The sequence below is a fragment of the Oncorhynchus nerka genome, linkage group LG10, assembly GCF_034236695.1.
Source record: "Oncorhynchus nerka isolate Pitt River linkage group LG10, Oner_Uvic_2.0, whole genome shotgun sequence".
NCBI lineage: Eukaryota > Metazoa > Chordata > Actinopteri > Salmoniformes > Salmonidae > Oncorhynchus > Oncorhynchus nerka.
Genome location: NC_088405.1, coordinates 70,946,628 through 70,971,011, shown reverse-complemented (window position 1 = coordinate 70,971,011; position 24,384 = coordinate 70,946,628). Strand labels below are relative to the sequence as shown.

The following is a 24,384-nucleotide window of genomic DNA, read 5'->3' as shown; positions in this document are numbered from 1 at the left end:
AACACATTTGCAAAAATGGATTATTGTTAGTAGATTGATGAGGAAATGATTTAATACATTTTAGAATAATTCTGTAATGTAACAACATGTGGAAAAAGTCAAAGGGTCTGAATACTTTCCGAATGCACTGTACATTAAGAATATTTTGGAATATAACAGACCATTTTAGTTTTTCTTAGAATAAAAACCTTACAGTGTTACAACAGTTTTAGTAAATAACTAGCTACGGTCCAGTTACAGCTTCTTCTGAAACAAAAAAAAGTGTGCGCACAGAACAGAGGAAGAGCAATTCTTTGTCACGTTGTTCGTAATAATGATGGTCAGACCAAGGCGCAGCGTACGTAGAGTTCCACATACTTTTAATGAATAAAGTGAAACTTAAGCAAAATACAAATGCGACAGAACAGGGCTCCAGAACAGGGCTCCGGGCAGCCGAGCGGAAATGGAGGGAAACTCGCCTCCCTGCGGACCTGGCATCCTTTCACTCCCTCCTCTCTACATTTTCCTCTTCTGTCTCTGCTGCTAAAGCCACTTTCTACCACTCTAAATTCCAAGCATCTGCCTCTAACCCTAGGAAGCTCTTTGCCACCTTCTCCTCCCTCCTGAATCCTCCTCCCCCTCCCCCCTCCTCCCTCTCTGCAGATGACTTCGTCAACCATTTTGAAAAGAAGGTCGACGACATCCGATCCTCGTTTGCTAAGTCAAACGACACCGCTGGTTCTGCTCACACTGCCCTACCCTGTGCTCTGACCTCTTTCTCCCCTCTCTCTCCAGATGAAATCTCGCGTCTTGTGACGCCCAACAACCTGCCCGCTTGACCCTATCCCCTCCTCTCTTCTCCAGACCATTTCCGGAGACCTTCTCCCTTACCTCACCTCGCTCATCAACTCCTCCCTGACCGCTGGCTACGTCCCTTCCGTCTTCAAGAGAGCGAGAGTTGCACCCCTTCTGAAAAAACCTACACTCGATCCCTCCGATGTCAACAACTACAGACCAGTATCCCTTCTTTCTTTTCTCTCCAAAACTCTTGAACGTGCCGTCCTTGGCCAGCTCTCCCGCTATCTCTCTCAGAATGACCTTCTTGATCCAAATCAGTCAGGTTTCAAGACTAGTCATTCAACTGAGACTGCTCTTCTCTGTATCACGGAAGCGCTCCGCACTGCTAAAGCTAACTCTCTCTCCTCTGCTCTCATCCTTCTAGACCTATCGGCTGCCTTCGATACTGTGAACCATCAGATCCTCCTCTCCACCCTCTCCGAGTTGGGCATCTCCGGCGCGGCCCACGCTTGGATTGCGTCCTACCTGACAGGTCGCTCCTACCAGGTGGCGTGGCGAGAATCTGTCTCCTCACCACGCGCTCTCACCACTGGCGTCCCCCAGGGCTCTGTTCTAGGCCCTCTCCTATTCTCGCTATACACCAAGTCACTTGGCTCTGTCATAACCTCACATGGTCTCTCCTATCATTGCTATGCAGACGACACACAATTAATCTTCTCCTTTCCCCCTTCTGATGATCAGGTGGCGAATCGCATCTCTGCATGTCTGGCAGACATATCAGTGACAGACATCCCCTGTCGTTCTCAACTAACATCAAGGCGGTGGCCCGTTCCTGTAGGTTCATGCTCTACAACATCCGCAGAGTACGACCCTGCCTCACACAGGAAGCGGCGCAGGTCCTAATCCAGGCACTTGTCATCTCCCGTCTGGATTACTGCAACTCGCTGTTGGCTGGGCTCCCTGCATGTGCCATTAAACCCCTACAACTCATCCAGAACGCCGCAGCCCGTCTGGTGTTCAACCTTCCCAAGTTCTCTCACGTCACCCCGCTCCTCCGCTCCCTCCACTGGCTTCCAGTTGAAGCTCGCATCCGCTACAAGACCATGGTGCTTGCCTACGGAGCCGTGAGGGGAACGGCACCTCAGTACCTCCAGGCTCTGATCAGGCCCTACACCCAAACAAGGGCACTGCGTTCATCCACCTCTGGCCTGCTCGCCTCCCTACCACTGAGGAAGTACAGTTCCCGCTCAGCCCAGTCAAAACTGTTCGCTGCTCTAGCCCCCCAATGGTGGAACAAACTCCCTCACGACGCCAGGACAGCGGAGTCAATCACCACCTTCCGGAGACACCTGAAACCCCACCTCTTTAAGGAATACCTAGGATAGGATAAAGTAATCCTTCTCACCCCCCTTAAAATATTTAGATGCACTATTGTAAAGTGGCTGTTCCACTGGATGTCATAAGGTGAACGCACCAATTTGTAAGTCGCTCTGGATAAGAGCGTCTGCTAAATGACTTAAATGTAAATGTAAATGTAACAAATGCTGTCTGTGCTAACAGGCAACTAAACATAAACAATATCCCATCACCCACAGGTGGAAAAAATGATACTTAAGTATTATCCCCAGTTAGAGACAACGATAACCAGCTGCCTCTAATTGGGAATCATACAAATCACCAACATAGAAAATCAAACCTAGAACCCCACATAGCAAATATAAACTAGAACAAAAACCCCTAGTCACGCCCTGACCTACTCTACCATATAAAATACAGGTTTTCTATGGTCAGGATGTGACATTCTTACATTATTGTTCTAAATTAAATCACTCTCTTTTTCTTCATCCTCATCATTCAGTTCATTCATATTCAATGGTAATATATTTTGTCACTCCCTTTCAACAACTCCAAATCTCTTTTGCATGTGCTGCAAAGGGATATGAAATAACATGATAAAGGTTCATTTAATAATCGAAAGGGAAAATGTGATTATTTATTAGCCTAGTGGATATAAGTATTTTAGGCATATCATGTGAATTAGGCCTCATGTGAAATCATTGTCAAAAGCGCAAGAGGTACTGTTGCATGACAAACAGGTGCAATAATATTTTTCTGCCCGTTTGGAAGTGTGAACAACACTAAATACATTTTAGGTAATGCCAGAGAGTCTGTTCTAATGGATTTTTTTTTAAAGCCTTTCATGCAGCATACCAAAGTTTAAAAACAGCCCGATTTGTGAAATTGATTTATCCGACATTTTGCGGTTGCATGAGGCTTGGTGATGACAGAATCTGTAGGATATTAAACATACACTCAAATAAAATAAAATAAAATAATATTATATTTGTCACGTGCCGAATACAACAGGAACTTTACAGTGAATTGTTTACTGACAAGCCCTTACCCAACAATGCAATTCAAGAAATCAAGTTATTTATATTTAGTAAATAAACTAAAGTTTAAAAAAAAGAATTCAATCAATAAGTAACACAATAAATGTACATAACATTAACGATAATAAATAGCAAGTAGCATCAGTGTAAAAACAAAAGAGTGGCCATTTGATTAGTTGTTCAGCAGTCTTATGGCTTGGGGGTAGAAGCTGTTAAGGAGCCTTTTGGTCGTAGACTTGGCGCTCTGGTACCGCTTGCTGTACAGTAGCAGAGAGAACAGTCTATGACTTGGGTGAAAATTTGACAATTTTTTGGGTCTTCCTCTGAAACCGTCTAGTATATACGTGTAGGTACTGGATGTCAGGAAGCTTTGCCCCAGCCTTATGGTCAGATGCCGAGCAGTTGCCATACCAGGCAGTGATGCAACCGGTCAGGATGCTCTCGATGGTGCAGATGTAGAACTTTTTGAGAATCTGGGGACCCATGTCAAATCTTTTCCGTCTCCTGAGGGGGAAAAGTGTTGTCATGCCCTCTTCACAACTGTCTTGGTGTGTTTAGATCATGATAGTTTATTGGTGATGTGGACACCAAGGAACTTGAAACTCTCGACCCGCTCCACTTCAGTCCCATCGATGTTAATGGGGGCCTGTTCGGCCCTCCTTTTCCTATAGTCCACGATCAGTTCCTTTGTCTTGCTAACATTGAGGGAGAGGTTGTTGCCCTGGCACTACACTGCCAGGTCTCTGACCTCCTCTCTATAGACTGTCTCATCATTGTTGGGGATCTGACCTACCACTGTTGTGTTATCAGTGGTGTTGGAGTCATTCTTGGACACACAGTCATGGGTGAACAGGGAGTACAGGAGGGGACTAAGCACGCACCCCCGAGGGACCCCAGTCTTGAGGATCAGCGTGGCAGATGTGTTGTTGTCTACCCTTACCATCCGGGAGCGGCCCGTAAGGAAGTCCAGAATGCAGTTTCAGAGGGAGGTGTTCAGTCCCAGGGTCCTTAGTTTAGTGATGAGCTTTGCGGGCCCTATGGTGTTGACCGCTGAGCTGTAGTCAATGAAAGCATACTCACATAGGTGTTCCTTTTGTCCAGGTGGGAAAGGGCAGTGTGTAGTGCGATTGAGAGTGGGTTTAGGGTTTCTAGCATGATGGCGTTGAAGTGAGCCATGGCCAGCCTCTCAAAGCACTTCATGGCTACGGGGCTGAAATCATTTAGGTAATCATTTAGGCAGGTTACCTTCACACAGGGACTATGGTGGTCTCTGTGAAACATGTAGGCATTACAGTGTCGGCCAGGGAGAGGTAGAAAATGTCTGTGAAGACACTTGCCAGTTGATCCGCGCATGCTTTGAGTACACGTCCTGGTAACCTGTTTAAAGGTCTTGATCACATCGACTACGCAGAGTGTGATCATACAGTCGTCCGGAACAGCTGGTGCTCTCATGAATGCTTCAGTGTTGCTTGCCTCGAAGCAAGCATAAAATACATTTTGCTCGTTTGGTAGGCTTGCGTCACTGAGCAGCTCACTGCTGGGTTTCCCTTTGTAGTCTGTAATAGTTTTCAAGCCCTGCCACATCCGAAGAGCGTCAGAGCCTGTTTAATGGTTCGTCTGAGGGCATAGCAGGATTTCTTATAAGAGTCCGGATTAGTGTCCTGCTCCTTGAAAGTGGCAGCTCTAGCCTTTAGCTCAGTGCAGATGTTGCCAGTAATCCATGGCCTTTGATTGGGAAATGTACTTACAGTCACTGTGGGGATGAAGTCGTCGATGCACTTATTGATGAAGCCAGTGACTGAGGTGGTATACTCCTCAATGCCATTTGATGAATCCCGGAACATATTCCAGTCTGTGCTAGCAAAACAGTCCTGTAGCATAGAATCTGTGTCATATGATCACTTCCGTATTGAGCGAGTCACTTGTACTTCCTGCTTTAGTTTTTGCTTGTCAGGAGGATAGAATTATGGTCAGATTTGCCAAATGGAGGGCGAGGTAGAGCTTTGTATGCATCTCTGTGTGTGGAGTAAAGGTGGTCTAGAGTTTTTTTTTCTGGTTGCATGTGACATGCTGGCAAAAATTAGGTAAAACGGATTCAAGTTTTCCTGCATTAAAGTCCCCAGCCACTTGGAATGCCGCTTCTGGATGAGCATTTTCTTGTTTGCTTATGGAATTATACAGCTAGTTGAGTGCGGTCTTAGTGCCAGCATCGGTTTGTGGTGGTAAATAGACTGCTACGAATAATATAGATGAGAACTTTCTTGGTAGATAGTGTGGTCTGCAGCTTATCATGAGGAATTCTACCTCAGTCGAGCAATACCTTGAGACTTCTTTAATATTAGACATCCCGCACCAGCAGTTGTACAAATGGACACACAACCCCGCTCCTCTTACCAGACGTAGTTGCTCTGTCCTGCTGAAACACGGAGAAGCCAGCCAGCTCTATATTATCCATGTCGTCGTTCAGCCAAGTCTTGGTGAAACATATATTACAGTTTTTAATATCCCGTTGGTAGGATAGTCTTAATCACAGATTATCCAGTTTGTTTTCCAATACCAAGTGTAGTGGTGGTTTACCTTCTCGTCTGCAAATTCTTATAACGCACTACGCCCTCCACCCCCTTTTTCTCCGTATTTTCTTTACGTTGATGATGGGTATTTGGGCCTTGGCTCGACAAAGCAGTATACCCTTTGCGTCGGACTCATTAAAGAAAAAATCTTCATCCAGTTCGAGGTGAGTAATGTTCTGTTCTGATGTCCAGAAACTATTTTTGGTCAAAAGAGATGGTAGCAGCAACATTATGTACAAAATGACAATGCAAAAAAACTAGCAAAATAGCACATTTGTTTAGGAGCCAGTAAAACGGCAGCCTCCCCATTACATCTGCATTAAAGGAGCGCCGCTTCTGGATGAGAATTTTGTTCGCCTATGGCCAAATACAGCTCACTTATGGCCTTATTCAGCTTTTTTGCTTATGGCCTCAGCGAGTTGTCAAGGCCATAAGCAAACAAGAAAATGCTCATCCGGAAGCGGCGCTCCTAGTGGCCGGGGTCTTTAATCCGGGCGCTTATAAGAATATAGGCAACAGAAGCAAGAACAGAAGTATAAGGCTGAGTGACTCACTCATTCCTGGCTTTCATTCAAAATAAGTTATATTATAATGCAGGGTTAAAGACACATTCTTTCTGAATGTCTTTAGCATGCAGTCTCTCCTCTCGCTACAGCTAATGTCATTTGAATAATTATGTAGATTAATATATTTGTAAGGGTTGATGCATTTTTTGTTAGGGCAAATCTGGTCTGTGATATTGAGTTAGAAATGTAAAACTTTAGAGTACTTAAGCCTTGAATACATTGCAAGTTTGCTCTTTTTTGACCATTAGGCTACAATAGGACTCAACTCTGACTGACCGCAGCATCTATCAGTAGTCTAAACTATGGCACAAATTGTGGGATTTTAGGATCCTAGGAAAAATAGGATACTTGTGCCTTACAGTCAATTACATAAACGAAGAGTGGATGTTATCCATCACACAGTAGGACAGTGCAGCTCAAAACTACAGATAACAGACAACAGCTGTTGTGAAACAATACTTGTGGTTCTTCCTCTATCGCTTCAAGAGGCCTACTGTTCAAATAAAATAAAATAAAATAAAATGTATTTATATAGCCCTTCGTACATCAGCTGATATCTCAAAGTCCTGTACAGAAACCTAGCCTAAAACCCCAAACAGCAAGCAATGCAGGTGGAGAAGCACGGTGGCTAGGAAAAACTCCATAGAAAGGCCAAAACCTAGGAAGAAACCTACATTTACATTTACATTTAAGTCATTTAGCAGACGCTCTTATCCAGAGCGACTTACAAATTGGTGCTTTCACCTTATGACATCCAGTGGAACAGCCACTTTACAATAGTGCATCTAAGTCTTTTAAGGGGGTGAGGAGGATTACTTTATCCTATCCTAGGTATTCCTTAAAGAGGTGGGGTTTCAGGTGTCTCCGGAAGGTGGTGATTGACTCCGCTGTCCTGGCGTCGTGAGGGAGTTTGTTCCACCATTGGGGGGCCAGAGCAGCGAACAGTTTTGACTGGGCTGAGCGGGAACTGGACTTCCTCAGTGGTAGGGAGGCGAGCAGGCCAGAGGTGGATGAACGCAGTGCCCTTGTTTGGGTGTAGGGCCTGATCAGAGCCTGGAGAGGAACCTAGAGAGGAACCAGGCTATGTGGGGTGGCCAGTCCTCTTCTGGCTGTGCCGGGTGGAGATTATAACAGAACATGGCCAAGATGTTAAAATGTTCATAAATGACCAGCATGGTCGAATAATAATAAGGCAGAACAGTTGAAACTGGAGCAGCAGCACGGCCAGGTGGACTGGGGACAGCAAGGAGTCATCATGTCAGGTAGTCCTGGGGCATGGTCCTCCGAGAGAGAGAAAGAAAGAGAGAATTAGAGAGAGCATATGTGGGGTGGCCAGTCCTCTTCTGGCTGTGCCGGGTGGAGATTATAACAGAACATGGCCAAGATGTTCAAATGTTCATAAATGACCAGCATGGTCAAATAATAATAAGGCAGAACAGTTGAAACTGGAGCAGCAGCACGGCCAGGTGGACTGGGGACAGCAAGGAGTCATCATGTCAGGTAGTCCTGGGGCATGGTCCTAGGGCTCAGGTCCTCCGAGAGAGAGAAAGAAAGAGAGAAGGAGAGAATTAGAGAACGCACACTTAGATTCACACAGGACACCGAATAGGACAGGAGAAGTACTCCAGATATAACAAACTGACCCTAGCCCCCCGACACATAAACTACTGCAGCATAAATACTGGAGGCTGAGACAGGAGAGGTCAGGAGACACTGTGGCCCCATCCGAGGACACCCCCGGACAGGGCCAAACAGGAAGGATATAACCCCACCCACTTTGCCAAAGCACAGCCCCCACACCACTAGAGGGATATCTTCAACCACCAACTTACCATCCTGAGACAAGGCTGAGTATAGCCCACAAAGATCTCCGCCATGGCACAACCCAAGGGGGGGCGCCAACCCAGACAGGATGACCACATCAGTGAATCAACCCACTCAGGTGATGCACCCCTTCCAGGGATGGCATGAGAGAGCCCCAGTAAGCCAGTGACTCAGCCCTTGTAATAGGGTTAGAGGCAGAGAATCCCAGTGGAAAGAGGGGAACCGGCCAGGCAGAGACAGCAAGGGCGGTTCGTTGCTCCAGAGCCTTTCCGTTCACCTTCCCACTCCTGGGCCAGACTACACTCAATCATATGACCCACTGAAGAGATGAGTCTTCAGTAAAGACTTAAAGGTTGAGACCGAGTTTGCGTCTCTGACATGGATAGGCAGACCGTTCCATAAAAATGGAGCTCTATAGGAGAAAGCCCTGCCTCCAGCTGTTTGCTTAGAAATTCTAGGGACAATTAGGAGGCCTGCGTCTTGTGACCATAGCGTACGTGTAAGTATGTACGGCAGGACCAAATCAGAGAGATAGGTAGGAGCAAGCCCATGTAATGCTTTGTAGGTTAGCAGTAAAACCTTGAAATCAGCCCTCGCTTTGACAGGAAGCCAGTGTAGAGAGGCTAGCACTGGAGTAATATGATCAAATTTTTTGGTTCTAGTCAGGATTCTAACAGCCGTATTTAGCACCAACTGAAGTCTATTTAGTGCTTTATCCGGGTAGCCGGAAAGTAGAGCATTGCAGTAGTCTAACCTAGAAGTGACAAAAGCATGGATAAATTTTTCTGCATCATTTTTGGACAGAAAGTTTCTGATTTTTGCAATGTTACGTAGATGGAAAAAAGCTGTCCTTGAAATGGTCTTGATATGTTCTTCAAAAGAGAGATCAGGGTCCAGAGTAACGCCGAGGTCCTTCACAGTTTTATTTGAGACGACTGTACAACCATTAAGATTAATTGTCAGATTCAACAGAAGATCTCCTTGTTTCTTGGGACCTAGAACAAGCATCTCTGTTTTGTCCGAGTTTAAAAGTAGAACGTTTGCAGCCATCCACTTCCTTATGTCTGAAACGCATTGCTTCTAACAAGGGCAATTTTGGGGCTTCACCATGTTTCATTGAAATGTACAGCTGTGTGTCATCCGCATAGCAGTGAAAGTTAACATTATGTTTTCGAATAACATCCCCCAAGAGGTAAAATATATAGTGAAAACAATAGTGGTCCTAAAACGGAACCTTGAGGAACACCGAAATTTACAGGTGATTTGTCAGAGGACAAACCATTCACAGAGACAAACTGATATCTTTCCGACAGATAAGATCTAAAACAGGCCAGAACTTGTCCGTGTAGACCAATTTGGGTTTCCAATCTCTCCAAAAGAATGTAGTGATCGATGGTATCAAAAGCAGCACTAAGGTCTAGGAGCACGAGGACAGATGCAGAGCCTCGGTCCGATGCCATTAAAATGCCATTTACCACCTTCACAAGTGCCGTCTCAGTGCTATGATGGGGTCTAAAACCAGACTGAAGCATTTCGTATACATTGTTTGTCTTCAGGAAGGCAATATAAGTTGCTGTGCAACAGCCTTTTCAAAACAAATTGAGAGGAATGGAAGATTCGATATAGGCCGATAGTTTTTAAATATTTTCTGGGTCAAGGTTTGGCTTTTTCAAGAGAGGCTTTATTACTGCCACTTTTAGTGAGTTTGGTACACATCCGGTGGATAGAGAGCCGTTTATTATGTTCAACATAGGAGGGCCAAGCACAGGAAGCAACTCTTTCAGTAGTTTAGTTGGAATAGGGTCCAGTATGCAGCTTGAAGGTTTAGAGGCCATGATTATTTTCATCATTGTGTCAAGAGAGTACTAAAACACTTGAGCGTCTCTCTTGATCCTAGGTCCTGGGAGAGTTGTGCAGACTCAGGACAACTGAGCTTTGAAGGAATACACAGATTTAAAGAGGAGTCCGTAATTTGCTTTCTAATAATCATAATCTTTTCCTCAAAGAAGTTCATGAATTTATCACTGCTAAAATGAAAGTCATCCTCTCTTGGGGAATGCTGCTTTTTAGTTAGCTTTGCAACAGTATCAAAAAGGAATTTCGGATTGTTCTTATTTTCCTCAATTAAGTTAGAAAAATAGGATGATCGAGCAGCAGTAAGGGCTCTTCGGTACTGCACGGTACTGTCTTTCCAAGCTAGTCGGAAGACTTCCAGTTTGGTGTGGCGTCATTTCCGTTCCAATTTTCTGGAAGCTTGCTTCAGAGCTTGTGTATTTTCTGTGTACCAGGGAGCTAGTTTCTTATGAGAAATGTTTTTAGTTTTTAGGGGTGCAACTGCATCTAGGGTATTGCGCAAGATTAAATTGAGTTCCTCAGTTAGGTGGTTAACTGATTTTTGTCCTCTGGCGTCCTTGGGTAGACAGAGGGAATCTGGAAGGACATCAAGGAATCTTTGTGTTGTCTGTGAATTTATAGCACAACTTTTGATGTTCCTTGGTTGGGGTCTGAGCAGATTATTTGTTGCAATTGCAAACGTAATAAAATAGTGGTCCGATAGTCCAGGATTATGAGGAAAAACATTAAGATCCACAACATTTATTCCATGGGACAAAACTAGGTCCAGCGTATGACTGTGACAGTGACCCTGTAGCACTCACTCCTGAGCAAGGCAGTTAACCCACTGTTCCCCGGGCGCCAAAGACATGGATGTCGATTAAGGCAGCCCCCTGCACCTCTATGATTCAGAGGAATTGGGTTAAATATGGAAGACGCATTTCAGTTCAAGGCATTCAGTTGTACAACTAACTATCTCTTACATCTTACCCGATAACTTAGACCCACTACAATTTACATACCGCCCCAACAGATCAACGGATGAAGCAGACGTAATCGCCATCGCCCTGTGCACTGCCCCCTCCCATCTGGAGAAGAGGAATACCTATCATAGTGCCCTCCAAGCTCATCACTTAGCTTGGGGCCCTGGTTCTGAACCCCGCCCTGTGAAACTGGGTCCTGGACTTCCTGACGGGCCGACCCCAAGTGGTGAAGGTAGGCAACAACACCACCGCCACACTGAACCTCAACACAGGAGCCCCACAAGGGTGCGTGTACAGCCCCCTCCTGTACTCCCTGTCCACCCATTACTGTGTGGCCACGCACGTCTCCAACTCAATCATCAAGTTTGCAGACGACACAACAGTGGTAGGTCTGGTTACCTGCAATGACGAGACAGCCTACAGGGAGGAGGTGAGGGCCCTGATGGAGTGGTGCCAGGAAAATAACCAGTCACTCAACGTCAACAAAATTAAGGAGCTGATCGTGGACTTCAGTAGACAGCAGAGAGAGCATGCCCCCATCCACATCGATGGGGCCGCAGTGGATAGGGTGAAAAGCTTCAAGTTCCTTGGTGTGCACATCACTGACAACCTGAAATGGTCTATTCACACAGACAGTGTGGTGAGGAAAGGGAAAGGTTACCTAGTCAGTTGTACAACTGAATGCCTTCAACTGAAATGTGTCTTCGGCATTTAACCCAACCCCTCTGAATCAAAAAGGCACAATAGAGCCACTTCAACCACTGGAGGCTGAATGTTTTGGGGCTTGGCCCCTAAGACCCTCATAAAATTCTACAGATGCTCAACTGTATCACTGCCTGGTACGGCAATTGCACTGTCCTCAACCGCAGAGCTCTCCAGAGGGTGGTGCGGTCAGCCCAACGCATCACCGGGGGCACACTGCCTGCCTTCCAGGACATCTACAGCACCCGGTGTCACAGAAAGGCAAGAAGATAAGCAAGGACCTCAGCCACCCGAGCCACGGCCTGTTCACCCCGCTACCATCTAGAAGATCATCAAGGACCTCAGCCACCCGAGCCACAGCCTGTTCACCCTGCTACCATCTAGAAGATCATCAAGGACCTCAGCCACCCGAGCCACAGCCTGTTCACCCTGCTACCATCTAGAAGGAGGAGACAATACTGGTGCATCAAAGTTGGGATCGAGAGACTGAAAAATAGCTTCCATCTCCTGGCCATCAGACTATTAAATAGTCACCACTAGCCTGCCTCTGCCCAGTACCCTGCCCTGAACCTTAGTCACTGTTTCTAGCCGGCTACCATCCAGTACTCTACCCTGCACTTTATAGACTTTAGTAATGTTTGCATACTGTTTAACCCACTTCATATGTATATGCTGTATACCTCTAGTCAAGGTTGATCCTATATAATTACTGCTGTACACACCTTTTCTATTCATATACTGTCCATACTGTCCATACTATACTATTTCACACCATTATACACATATGCTGCATATTTATATTCCAGACTCTGACATAGCTCATTCTGATATTTCTGATATTTGTGTGTAATGTTTTGTATTGTTAGGTTTTACTGCACTGTTGGAGCTAGAAACATAAGCATTTCGCTGCACCTGCGATAACATCTACAAGATATGTGTACATGACCAATACAATTTGATTTCGGTCTATTATTGAGGGGACTGTACAAATCATCAAGGACCCCCCCCCCCCCACATGGATTGTGTTTTGCTAGGCTGACTTACACTGTGGCCTTAGTGGTCGGATGCAGTGTCAGGCTGAGATGAAGGAAACCCATTTCCCACATATTGAGGAGGAGTGATATTTTCATTTCACAGCAGGGGTTAACCATTATGCGTGTGGGAAATCACAGTGCTATGTGACCTTCGCCTGACTAAACATCCATAAAGTGTCCACGCAGCAAACTAGCGACACAGGATATTTCCAGTATCGTCCTATGAGGAATAGGAGAATGTGGCTTGTATGTGTGTGTCTGTGTGTGTGTGTGACTAACGTGACCTAGTGAGTGAGAGCAATAAAAATGTTAACTTCCCAGTCAGAGACGCTGATCATGTGCTCACTGGTGTGACATCAAAATCATTATAACTGTCCATTGTGATTGGTTGTTGTGACTGAGTGTGACTGTGACACGTGGCACATGGAGGTGTAATTCAGATAGATACTATCAGTGACACAGCAGCATCAGGGAGGCCAGGCCGGGGCACAATGGAAAGCATTGTGTCGTGACGTTGGGTCCTGCTCACTCTCTCTCCTCCTGAACTTTATTCATGGGTATTTCCCTGGAAGTTGACTCAGGTGAGGTTCTAATTTCCCAGTAAATGGAGAATACCTCAGGGCACAACATGCGGTCTTCCCGAATGGCACCCTATTATCTATTTAGTGCATTACTTTTGACCAGGGCCCACAGGGTAGGGGCCACTTGGGACGCAGTCATAGAGAGTGACTCAGAAGGCTAATGAAATGTAGTGTCTCTTCCATAGAAATGAAACGCTCAGTGGTTTTAGTTTCTTATTATTTATTGGTTGCAAAGAGACTTGATGCACACTAAGTGAATCACACTAAGTGATATAGTCTGAAGAAGAGTCGCCACCTAGATACATAGGTCTCTAAGACAATCCCTAGCCTTGCCCCATCCACATGATGGAACACTGTTGGTTTCGGCAGCCCTCCATGGCCATGGTTAACGCACAGACACCAAATATCAGTGTGAGCCATAACCAGCTCTCTTATCACCCTGATAGGAGGGTGATAAGGGAATGTGTTTCTCATGTGTTGTTGTACCTACAATAACAATATGGACATATCCCAATCAAAAACCCTGGATGAGCGGAGATATCCGTACAACGCTGCGAGCCCATACCGCAGCGGTCAATGTCAGCAGAACAAACTCTGATGACTCAGTGTAATACTATCGCTGCACCATCAAGAGTGTGACTGGTTGCATCACGGACTGGTACGGGAATTGTTCCATCCACAACCACAAGGTCCTCCAGAGGGTGGTGAAGTACATCACTGGGACCGTGCTACCACCCATCCAGGAAGGCACGCAGCATCTTCAAGGACCCCACACACCTGAGCCATGAGCTGTTTTCTCCCTTATTGTAGAGCAGACGGTATTGGAGAAGTCTGCTACCAACAGGCTCAGAGACCATTTCTATCTACAAGCCATCAGACTGCTGAAAACTTGAACTGGACTGACCACCTGCTTGGATTCTGTGCACTTTAGCACACATGCACTCACTCAAGCACTCAGCCACACAGACATAGATATATACAATACATGATCAAAAGTATGTGGACACTGCTCGTCGAACATCTCATTCCAGTTGCAGATTAATGAAACATTTAAGTGTGACAAATGTGCAAAAAATTAAGAAATCAGGAAGGGGGCAAAAACTTTTTCACAGCACTGTAGGTGATACAGATGAACGTGATTGAACGGAGACAAACATTTGAATTAAAAGGGTTTGTTCAAAAACGTTGTTCAAATGCTGTAAAATCTTTAAGGTCTCTATACCTGAAGGGACCGCAGTTGTGCCTAAATATGGGTTTTGCTGTGCTCTACATCACCATAGTCATCTGCTCTAATCACTAACTGACTGACTTCACACATAAACCTTCAACCGTTGAGAGGGGAGGAGAGTTGGGAGACGGGATAGATAGGGTGGTTCTGGTGTTATACTGTATGCTTCAGGGTTGTTGTGGAGAGAGAAATAGAGAGACTAAGAGAGAGAGAGAGAGTGATTAAGTGGATCGAGGGGCGCCAATCACACACTCCCAATCAGCCAATGTCTAAGTAAAAACAATACATTCAACGTCCTTGATGATCCACAACTGGGAGAGAAAAAGACAAAAACATTGTATTGCATAGGTTCTCTCTCTCTCTCTTTCTTTCTTTCTCTCCTGATGCGTACAACACGAGCAACACCCCAGCCCACCCTGATGATACATTCATGCCATAAAGACAGTCTGCACCAGGCCTCCTTTCAATATTAAAAAACAGAAGTCTATTTCAAGCATTTATTTATTTTAGATCCCTCTTACAGAGGGTTGCCTGGCAACAGTGGGCTGGTGAGGAGTGAGAGAGAGGAGAAAGAGAGAGGAGTGAGTGAGGGAGGGAGGGGCACAGATGATGGTTTGGAGAAGAGGAGAGCCAGACAGATGAAGGCTTTATCAGTACTGTATTGGTGGAAATAAGTGCTGGGACAGAGAGGCTCTCTGGTGGAATAGCATGCAGTGATGTGGGAGCTACACAATACACATCATGATCCTACGGGGAGAAATGGTTCAAATGGACGGTGGGTACCAACACCTGAGCAGCCTGACGCTTATAATGTCAGGTGATGCACCTGCGGCACCAATGAAGTGCAGCTTTACTCCAAATGAATTATCCCTCCAACTTTTCTCAAAAATCTGATGCCCAAATGAATGCAGGTGCAGCGAAGGTCATTTGCAATCACGCTCTCGTGATTGGTAGCCCTACCTGAGATTCATAAGCCCAATGGCTGCCCTCAGATCAGAGGGATTTTCCTTTGGTCTAATGGTTAAAACTTAATTTTGGTTCTCAAATCAAATCAAATTTTATTTGTCACATACACATGGTTAGCAGATGTTAATGCGAGTGTAGTGAAATGCTTGTGCTTCTAGTTCCGACAATGCAGTAATAACCAACAAGTAATCTAACTAACAATTCCAAAACTACTGTCTTATACACAGTGTAAGGGGATAAAGAATATGTACATAAGGATATATGAATGAGTGATGGTACAGGGCAGCATACAGTAGATGGTATTGAGTACAGTATATACATATGAGATGAGTATGTAAACAAAGTAAACAAAGTGGCATAGTTAAAGTGGCTAGTGATACATGTATTACATAAGGATGCAGTCGATGATATAGAGTACAGTATATACGTATGCATATGAGATGAATAATGTAGGGTAAGTAACATTATATAAGGTAGCATTGTTTAAAGTGGCTAGTGATATATTTACATCATTTCCCATCAATTCCCATTATTAAAGTGGCTGGAGTTGAGTCCGTGTCAATGTCAGTGTGTTGGCAGCAGCCACTCAATGTTAGTGGTGGCTGTTTAACAGTCTGATGGCCTTGAGATAGAAGCTGTTTTTCAGTCTCTCGGTCCCAGCTTTGATGCACCTGTACTGACCTCGCCTTCTGGATGATAGCGGGGTGAACAGGCAGTGGTTCGGGTGGTTGATGTCCTTGATGATCTTTATGGCCTTCCTGTAACATCGGGTGGTGTAGGTGTCCTGGAGGGCAGGTAGTTTGCCCCCGGTGATGCGTTGTGCAGACCTCACTACCCTCTGGAGAGCCTTACGGTTGAGGGCGGAGCAGTTGCCGTACCAGGCGGTGATACAGCCCGCCAGGATGCTCTCGATTGTGCATCTGTAGAAGTTTGTGAGTGCTTTTGGTGACAAGCCGAATTTCTTCAGCCTCCTGAGGTTGAAGAGGCGCTGCTGCGCCTTCTTCACGATGCTGTCTGTGTGAGTGGACCAATTCAGTTTGTCTGTGATGTGTATGCCGAGGAACTTAAAACTTGCTACCCTCTCCACTACTGTTCCATCGATGTGGATAGGGGTGTTCCCTCTGCTGTTTCCTGAAGTCCACAATCATCTCCTTAGTTTTGTTGACGTTGAGTGTGAAGTTATTTTCCTGACACCACACTCCGAGGGCCCTCACCTCCTCCCTGTAGGCGGTCTCGTCGTTGTTGGTAATCAAGCCTACCACTGTTGTGTCGTCCGCAAACTTGATGATTGAGTTGGAGCGTGCGTGGCCACGCAGTCGTGGGTGAACAGGGAGTACAGGAGAGGGCTCAGAACGCACCCTTGTGGGGCCCCGTATTGAGGATCAGCGGGAGGAGATGTTGTTGCCTACCCTCACCACCTGGGGGCGCCCGTCAGGAAGTCCAGTACCCAGTTGCACAGGGCGGGGTCGAGACCCAGGGTCTCGAGCTTGATGACGAGCTTGGAGGGTACTATGGTGTTGAATGCTGAGCTGTAGTCGATGAACAGCATTCTCACATAGGTATTCCTCTTGTCCAGATGGGTTAGGGCAGTGTGCAGTGTGGTTGAGATTGCATCGTCTGTGGACCTATTTGGGCGGTAAGCAAATTGGAGTGGGTCTAGGGTGTCAGGTAGGGTGGAGGTGATATGGTCCTTGACTAGTCCCTCAAAGCACTTCATGATGACGGAAGTGAGTGCTACGGGGCGGTAGTCGTTTAGCTCAGTTACCTTAGCTTTCTTGGGAACAGGAACAATGGTGGCCCTCTTGAAGCATGTGGGAACAGCAGACTGGTATAGGGATTGATTGAATATGTCCCTAAACACACCGGCCAGCTGGTCTGCGCATGCTCTGAGGGCGCGGCTGGGGATGCCGTCTGGGCCTGCAGCCTTGCGAGGGTTAACACGTTTAAATGTCTTACTGACCTCGGCTGCAGTGAAGGAGAGACCGCATGTTTTCGTTGCAGGCCGTGTCAGTGGCACTGTATTGTCCTCAAAGCGGGCAAAAAAGTTATTTAGTCTGCCTGGGAGCAAGACATCCTGGTCCGTGACTGGGCTGGGTTTCTTCTTGTAGTCCGTGATTGACTGTAGACCCTGCCACATGCCTCTTGTGTCTGAGCCGTTGAATTGAGATTCTACTTTGTCTCTGTACTGACGCTTAGCTTGTTTGATAGCCTTGCGGAGGGAATAGCTGCACTGTTTGTATTCGGTCATGTTACCAGACACCTTGCCCTGATTAAAAGCAGTGGTTCGCGCTTTCAGTTTCACGCGAATGCTGCCATCAATCCACGGTTTCTGGTTAGGGAATGTTTTAATCGTTGCTATGGGAACGACATCTTCAGCGCACGTTCTAATGAACTCGCACACCGAATCAGCGTATTCGTCAATATTGTTATCTGACGCAATACGAAACATGTCCCAGTCCACGTGATGGAAGCAGTCTTGGAGTGTGGAGTCAGCTTGGTCGGAGGCTGTGATTATAATCGAAGATAATTCTCTTGGTAGATAATGCGGTCTACATTTGATTGTGAGGAATTCTAAATCAGGTGAACAGAAGGATTTGAGTTCCTGTATGTTTCTTTCATCACACCATGTCTCGTTAGTCATGAGGCATACGCCCCCGCCACTCTTCTTACCAGAAAGATGTTTGTTTCTGTCGGCGCGATGCGTGGAGAAACCCGTTGGCTGCACCGCCCCGGATAGCGTCTCTCCAGTGAGCCAAGTTTCCGTGAAGCAAAGAACGTTAGTCTCTGATGTCCCTCTGGAATGCTATCCTTGCTCGGATTTCATCAACCTTGTTGTCAAGAGACTGGACATTGGCAAGAAGAATGCTAGGGAGTGGTGCACGGTGTGCCCGTTTGGGGTCGCTGCATGGAATCAATTCCGTTGACCTGTTTGTAAGGCAGAACACAGGATCCGTGTCGCGGAAAACAGAGCTACCGGTTACAAATCCCACCTGTTACACAGGCAACTGTCATCTACACTGAACAAAAATATAAACGAGACATGTAAAGTGTTGGTCCCATGTTTCATGTGTTGAAATAAAAGATCCCAGAAATTGTCCATATGCAGAAATGTGTTTACATCACTGTTAGTGAGCATTTCTCCTTTGCCAAGATAATCCATCCACCTGACAGGTGTGGCATATTAAGAAGCTGATTAAACAGCATGATCATTACACAGGTGCACCTTGTGCTGGGGACAATAAAAGGCCACTCTACAATGTGCTGTTTTGTCATACAACAGTGCCTCAGATGTCTGAAGTTTTGAGGAAGCATGCAATTGGCATGCTGACTGCAGGAATTTCTGTCTGTAATAAAGCACTTATGTAGGGAAAAATGTATTCTGAATGGCTGGCCCTGGTTCACCAGTGGGTGGGCCTATGCACTCCCACTGGGGAACCAGGTCCAGCCATGATTACGCCCCTGCCCAGTCATGTGAAATCCATAGATTAGGGCCTAATGAATGTATTTGTATTGACTGATTTCCTTATATGAACTGTAACTGAGTAAAATTGTTGAAATTGTTGCATGTTGGATTAATATTTGTGTTCGTTTGCAAGATTGAATTACACAAGACACGCCAAAGCTAAACAAAAAACGTTTTATTGAAGTAAAATACTTTGTTACATGGAGGTCCAGTTTGACTGGCCATGACTAATGTACATTTTCACAGGCACCTACGGAGACAGGTTAGAGGCAGACAGTATGAGTTGATAGAACGGAAAGAGAGAGAGAACAAAAGAGCTCAAACAAACATCGCATCAGAGTGATACATAGCATGTACATGGCACATGTTCACATCTTCCTAATTATTATCGTCAACGAGTCCACTTTCATCATTATCAACATATGATCTTGATCATCATCATTATCCTCTCGGTTGCTTCCATTTGGCATGTAAACACAGTAGGACAACAGAGACATACGTACTGGTCTCTAGTGACACACAGTACGACATTTGGTCTTGCAGAAGACAGTGTGGGAAGGCAATGGAGTCAGAGGAAGTTAATAACACGAATAAAGTCTCCAACCTTCCTGAGCTCAGGGAGGTATCACACATGCAACGTAACAAAAGTGGGGAAGTGGACTTAGATACAATAGATCAGACAAAGAATACTAAGTGCTTGATTTTATATGGTATTCAAAGGATACACAGTGGGGCAAAAAAGTATTTAGTCAGCCACCAATTGTGCAAGTTCTCCCACTTAAAAAGATGAGAGAGGCCTGTCATCATAGGTACACTTCAATTATGACAGACAAAATGAGAAAAGAAAATCCAGAAAATTACATTTATAGGATTTTAAATTTATTTATTAACAAATTATGGTGGAAAATAAGTATGTCTGTCATAGTTGAAGTGTACCTATGATGAAAAGTACAGGCCTCTCTTATCTTTTTAAGTGGGAGAACTTGCACAATTGGTGGCTGACTAAATACTTTTTTGCCCCACTGTATGGACTTTCAGATACTTTTTCCCCCTCCACCTCATACTCAAACATGTTCTCCAAGTGAAGTGTAACACAAAGTGTGCCTCCAAGGTGTGAGGGCTTAGTGCAGTCTGAACATAGTTGGCAAAATGTCAAGCGTATGGCAACACACCAAAAACATTTACAGAACACAGAAAGCAGTTTGGAAGCGAACACATAGGTAAAAACATTGAGCACATGATTTAAAAAAAATAACTGAAATAAAATGTAGAAGTATTGTACAGGTAGATAAAGATGGCAGGATAATGTTAGGAAGGAAGCACCTTACTAAAGACACGACCAGTTTTACTGCCTAGCATTAGCATAGCCTAGCATTTCAGTTCAGCACATGGTGCACCAAATAGCTTTTTACAGCTGCTGTAGCTCACCAGAAAGGCTTGTAGAATCACAGAAGGTGTGTAACACAATATAACAAACACACAGATAAATATTAAAAGCGTAAGTAAATGTCCCTGAACCCTTTGAAGTCAAAGTAAGGTATGTGACACACGAACTGGACAAGGCCATGACTTGACTGTCTGGCACTAACAGACGTTAACTGCCATTTTCACTTCACAGATAGTCTTTTCACATAGGGAACAGCGCTATAGTATTTAACTGACATTCCAAACTTTGAACAAGCATATCTCCTGTCCCGTTTGAGCTTGAATTGTTGTTCCTAATTGGCCCAAGGGGGTGCAGCATCATTAGTGGGGACAACATGTTTACTGTTGCCTTGCTTTGATTTACATTTGATTGAGTTGTCAAATAACATGAATTCAATGAGAAATCAACAAAAAACGTCACCATGTCATTGGATTTAGATTAAAAGTTGGGTGAAAAAAAGACAGAATTCCCTGACGTTGCTGACTTCTTGCAAATCCAATCAGTTTCCACGTTGATTCAACGTCATCACATAAGACTTCTTTGTTGTTGTTGAATTCAGTTATTGCCCAGTGGGTCTATTCCATTCTTTACAGAGTTAAGTATATGTTTGGTAAATTGAACTGTTCTCATACCCACTGTCAAAACCTGTTGCTTTGTGCTCTTCTGTTGGGCTTGGAATACTAACAGAGATTTAGACATCCTCCTAATGCTCCGAGAACGTTCCAAGAACTCCCTTGTACAGTAGCACGTTCACTCATCATGACCAGGACAGAGCCTAGTACAGGGTTTCTCAAACTAGGTCCTGGGGATCCCAAGGCATTCTCGTATGGGTTTTTGCCCTTACACGACACAGCTGATTCAAATAATCAACGAATCATCAAGCTTTGATTATTTGAATCAGCTGTGTAATGCTAGAGCAAAAACCAGAACATGTAACCCCGCTGGTCCCCAGGACAGATTTTGTGAAACACTGGTCTAGTGGTTATGGTAAAATATGGACACACACAAAACATCAGTGCATTGCAAGAAGAAAGTGTCAGAGGTGTGACATGGATGCAGACAGACAGAGAGGCCCTCCCTCCTCTCTCAATGTGTAAGCCTGACTCAGGAGCACATTGTAAAGAAAAGTCATAATAATCCGACTAGAAGTCCTGCCCTAGTATCACGGTGGAGCTGTTGTTGTTGTGGTTTTAACTTTACACCGGTTAAAAAAAGTAATATTGCTAAATAAACAAAAGTAGCATAACTTTACACAGTACAGTACGGTATTGACTGGAATGTAGGCAAGTTCATCTGAGAATCACACACAATAAAACAACATTTCAATGAGAGATGGGGATGGTAAGAGGAGTTTTGGAAGTCTCTTTCACTTCCGTTGGGAGTGCAGAGGTTTCCATGGAGATGGCTTAACCTCTCCGTAACCTCTCCCTTCCCCTTTGACCCCTCTTCCTCAGTCTGATAGAGTCTCTGGTCAGGAGGGTTCAGCGGGGGATACCATAGTCTATCAGGGAGCTCAGTCCTATTATAGTCCCACATCCACAAGGAGAATCCCACTGAGTGACATAATGCACAGACACACATAAGCATGGCAAAGGAACACATGAGGTACAACAGCAGCAGAGGAGACAGGAGAGAGAGAGAGAGAGAGAGGCAGCATGGTCTGAAGCACCTTGAATGGGAAGGACTTAATTATTCAAATATTTTGAGGATTAAAACAAACGAGTTTGGTCATAAGTGCACCGCTAAATTAAACTCAGCAGCTCTGTGACAAAAGTGTAGCAATCTAGAGGATGCCATGGTAGAGGAAACTCCAAGGCCATTCTCGGCTATCCACGTGTAACGAAAAGGTCCCTTTTGGCAATTGAATTACTGTACTATAACGCAGGGTGTTTTTAGAAAAGTCCCTTCTCTAGTTCATAATGTGGTTGGGAACTAACATGCTTTTTCCCTAAACCCAGATTCTTAGGAAGACACATTTAGGACTTTAGAGGTCACATATATGGTACACTTCTTTGCACTTGTGCACTTACATATGCATCGTTCAGTCATATCTATTTGGCTTACATCAAATGTCTCTAGATAGAACCCTAAAATGTACATATCACCTCATACTAAGAGTTCACCTCAGTCTTCAATTTCCTTTTAAGCCTACGCTTCACACAAATATCCGAATTTGATTGTCTAGAATTGCACGAAGTAAATATTAATAATATATATTTTGAATATACATTTCAAATCAAATAAAAATGGTTCACAATCTGAGCCCAGTCAACACTTTTTATAAGACAAAGAAAAGGAGAAAGAAAAAGAAAAGAGGCTTGCGATATCGGCTGAGAACAACATCAACAAATGAGATGTGGGGGTGACAGTATGGTCACAGCTGTTGTTGCCATGCATGAAAATGTGGACAGATTCTGAATCATGATTACTTTTAAATAACATGGACTTTATGGCTATATATTGAAAATATACATGCCAATATTTATATAGAACTATCTTAAAAATACAAATGTGCAAAATCTGTAAACAAATGAGATCATCGGTGAGGCTGGGATAAGGGTGCTCAGTCACAGCCTGGTGGGCTCATCATCACTGTCGCTGCAGTTTCCACAGCAGTCCTGACAGAGGGCAACAGAGAGCAGGCAATTATCAGGAGGCCCAAAGATAAGTTTATGAGGACAAGTATTGATAAGGAGACATACCATAATGTAAGCTTCAGGAGCATGATCTGACAATTCATCTCGATGGTTGTACAGTCGTCTCAAATAAAACTGTTACTCTGGACCCTGATCACTCTTGACGAACATATCAAGAATATTTCCATATTCCTAACATTGCAAAAATCTGAAACTTTTTGTCCAAAAATAATGCAGATAAGCTAAGCCATGCTTCTGTCACTTATAGGTTAGACTACTGCAATGCTCTACTCTCCGGGCTACCCGGATAAAGCACTAAATTGATGGGAAATGATGTAAAATATATCACTAGCCACTTTAAACAATGCTACCTAATATAATGTTCCCTACATTATTCATCTCATATGCATACGTATATACTGTACTCTATATCATCTACTGCATCCTTATGTAATACATGTATCACTAGCCACTTTAACTATGCCACTTTGTTTACATACTCATCTCATATGTATATATGTATATACTGCACTCAATACCATCTACTGTATCTTGCCTATGCCGCTCTGTACCATCACTCACTCATATATCTTTATGTACATATTCTTTATCCCCTTACACTTGTGTCTATAAGGTAGTAGTTTTGGAATTGTTAGCTAGATTACTTGTTGGTTATTACTGCATTGTCGGAACTAGAAGCACAAGCATTTCGCTACACTCGCACTAACATCTGCTAACCATGTGTATGTGACAAATAAAATTTGATTTGATAAATAAACTTCATTTAGTGCAAAACACAGATACTAGAATCTTGACTAGAACCAAACATTAGCTCATAATACTCCAGTGCTAGCTTCTCTACACTGGCTTCCTGTTAAGGCAAGGGCTGATATCAAGGTTTTACTGCTAACCTACAAAGCTTTACATGGACTGGCTCCTACCCATCTCTCCAATTTGGTCCTGCCGTACATACCTACACGTACGCTACGGTCACAAGACGCAGGCCTCATTGTCCCTAGGATTTCTAAGCAAACAGCTGAAAGCAGGGTTTTCTCCTATAGAGCTCAATTGTTATGGAATGATCTGCCTATCCATGTGAGACCGAGACTCGTTCTCGACCTTTCAGTCTTTACTGAATACTCATCTCTTCAGTGGGTCATATGATTGAGTGTAATCTGTCCCAGGTGTGCAAAGGTGAACGGCAAGGCTCTGGAGTGACGAACCGCCCTGCTGTCTCTGCCTTGCCAGCTCCCCTCTCTCCACTGCGATTCTCTGCCTCTGACCTATTTCGGGGGCTGCGTCACTGGTTTACGAGTGCTCTTCCATGCCGTCCCTAGGAGGGGTGCATCACGTCGTGCCAGGCTTTTTTCGCTATACTCAACTTGAGTGGTTGAGTCACTGA

General features: G+C 44.7%; 1 protein-coding gene across 3 annotated transcripts in view; it reads right to left on the bottom strand.

Annotated features, from left to right (window-relative positions):
- Positions 1 to 19,080: 19,080 nt before the first annotated feature.
- LOC115135941 (G protein-coupled receptor kinase 6-like) overlaps positions 19,081 to 24,384 on the bottom strand; it is a 67,249-nt gene continuing 61,945 nt past the window's right edge. For all 3 annotated transcript variants that reach the window (XM_029671179.2, XM_029671178.2, XM_029671180.2), the window contains one exon: positions 19,081 to 22,964. In XM_029671179.2, coding sequence (XP_029527039.1) covers positions 22,914 to 22,964 — 51 coding nt within the window. In that variant the 3' untranslated portion in view covers positions 19,081 to 22,913. The remainder of the gene's footprint in view (positions 22,965 to 24,384) is intronic.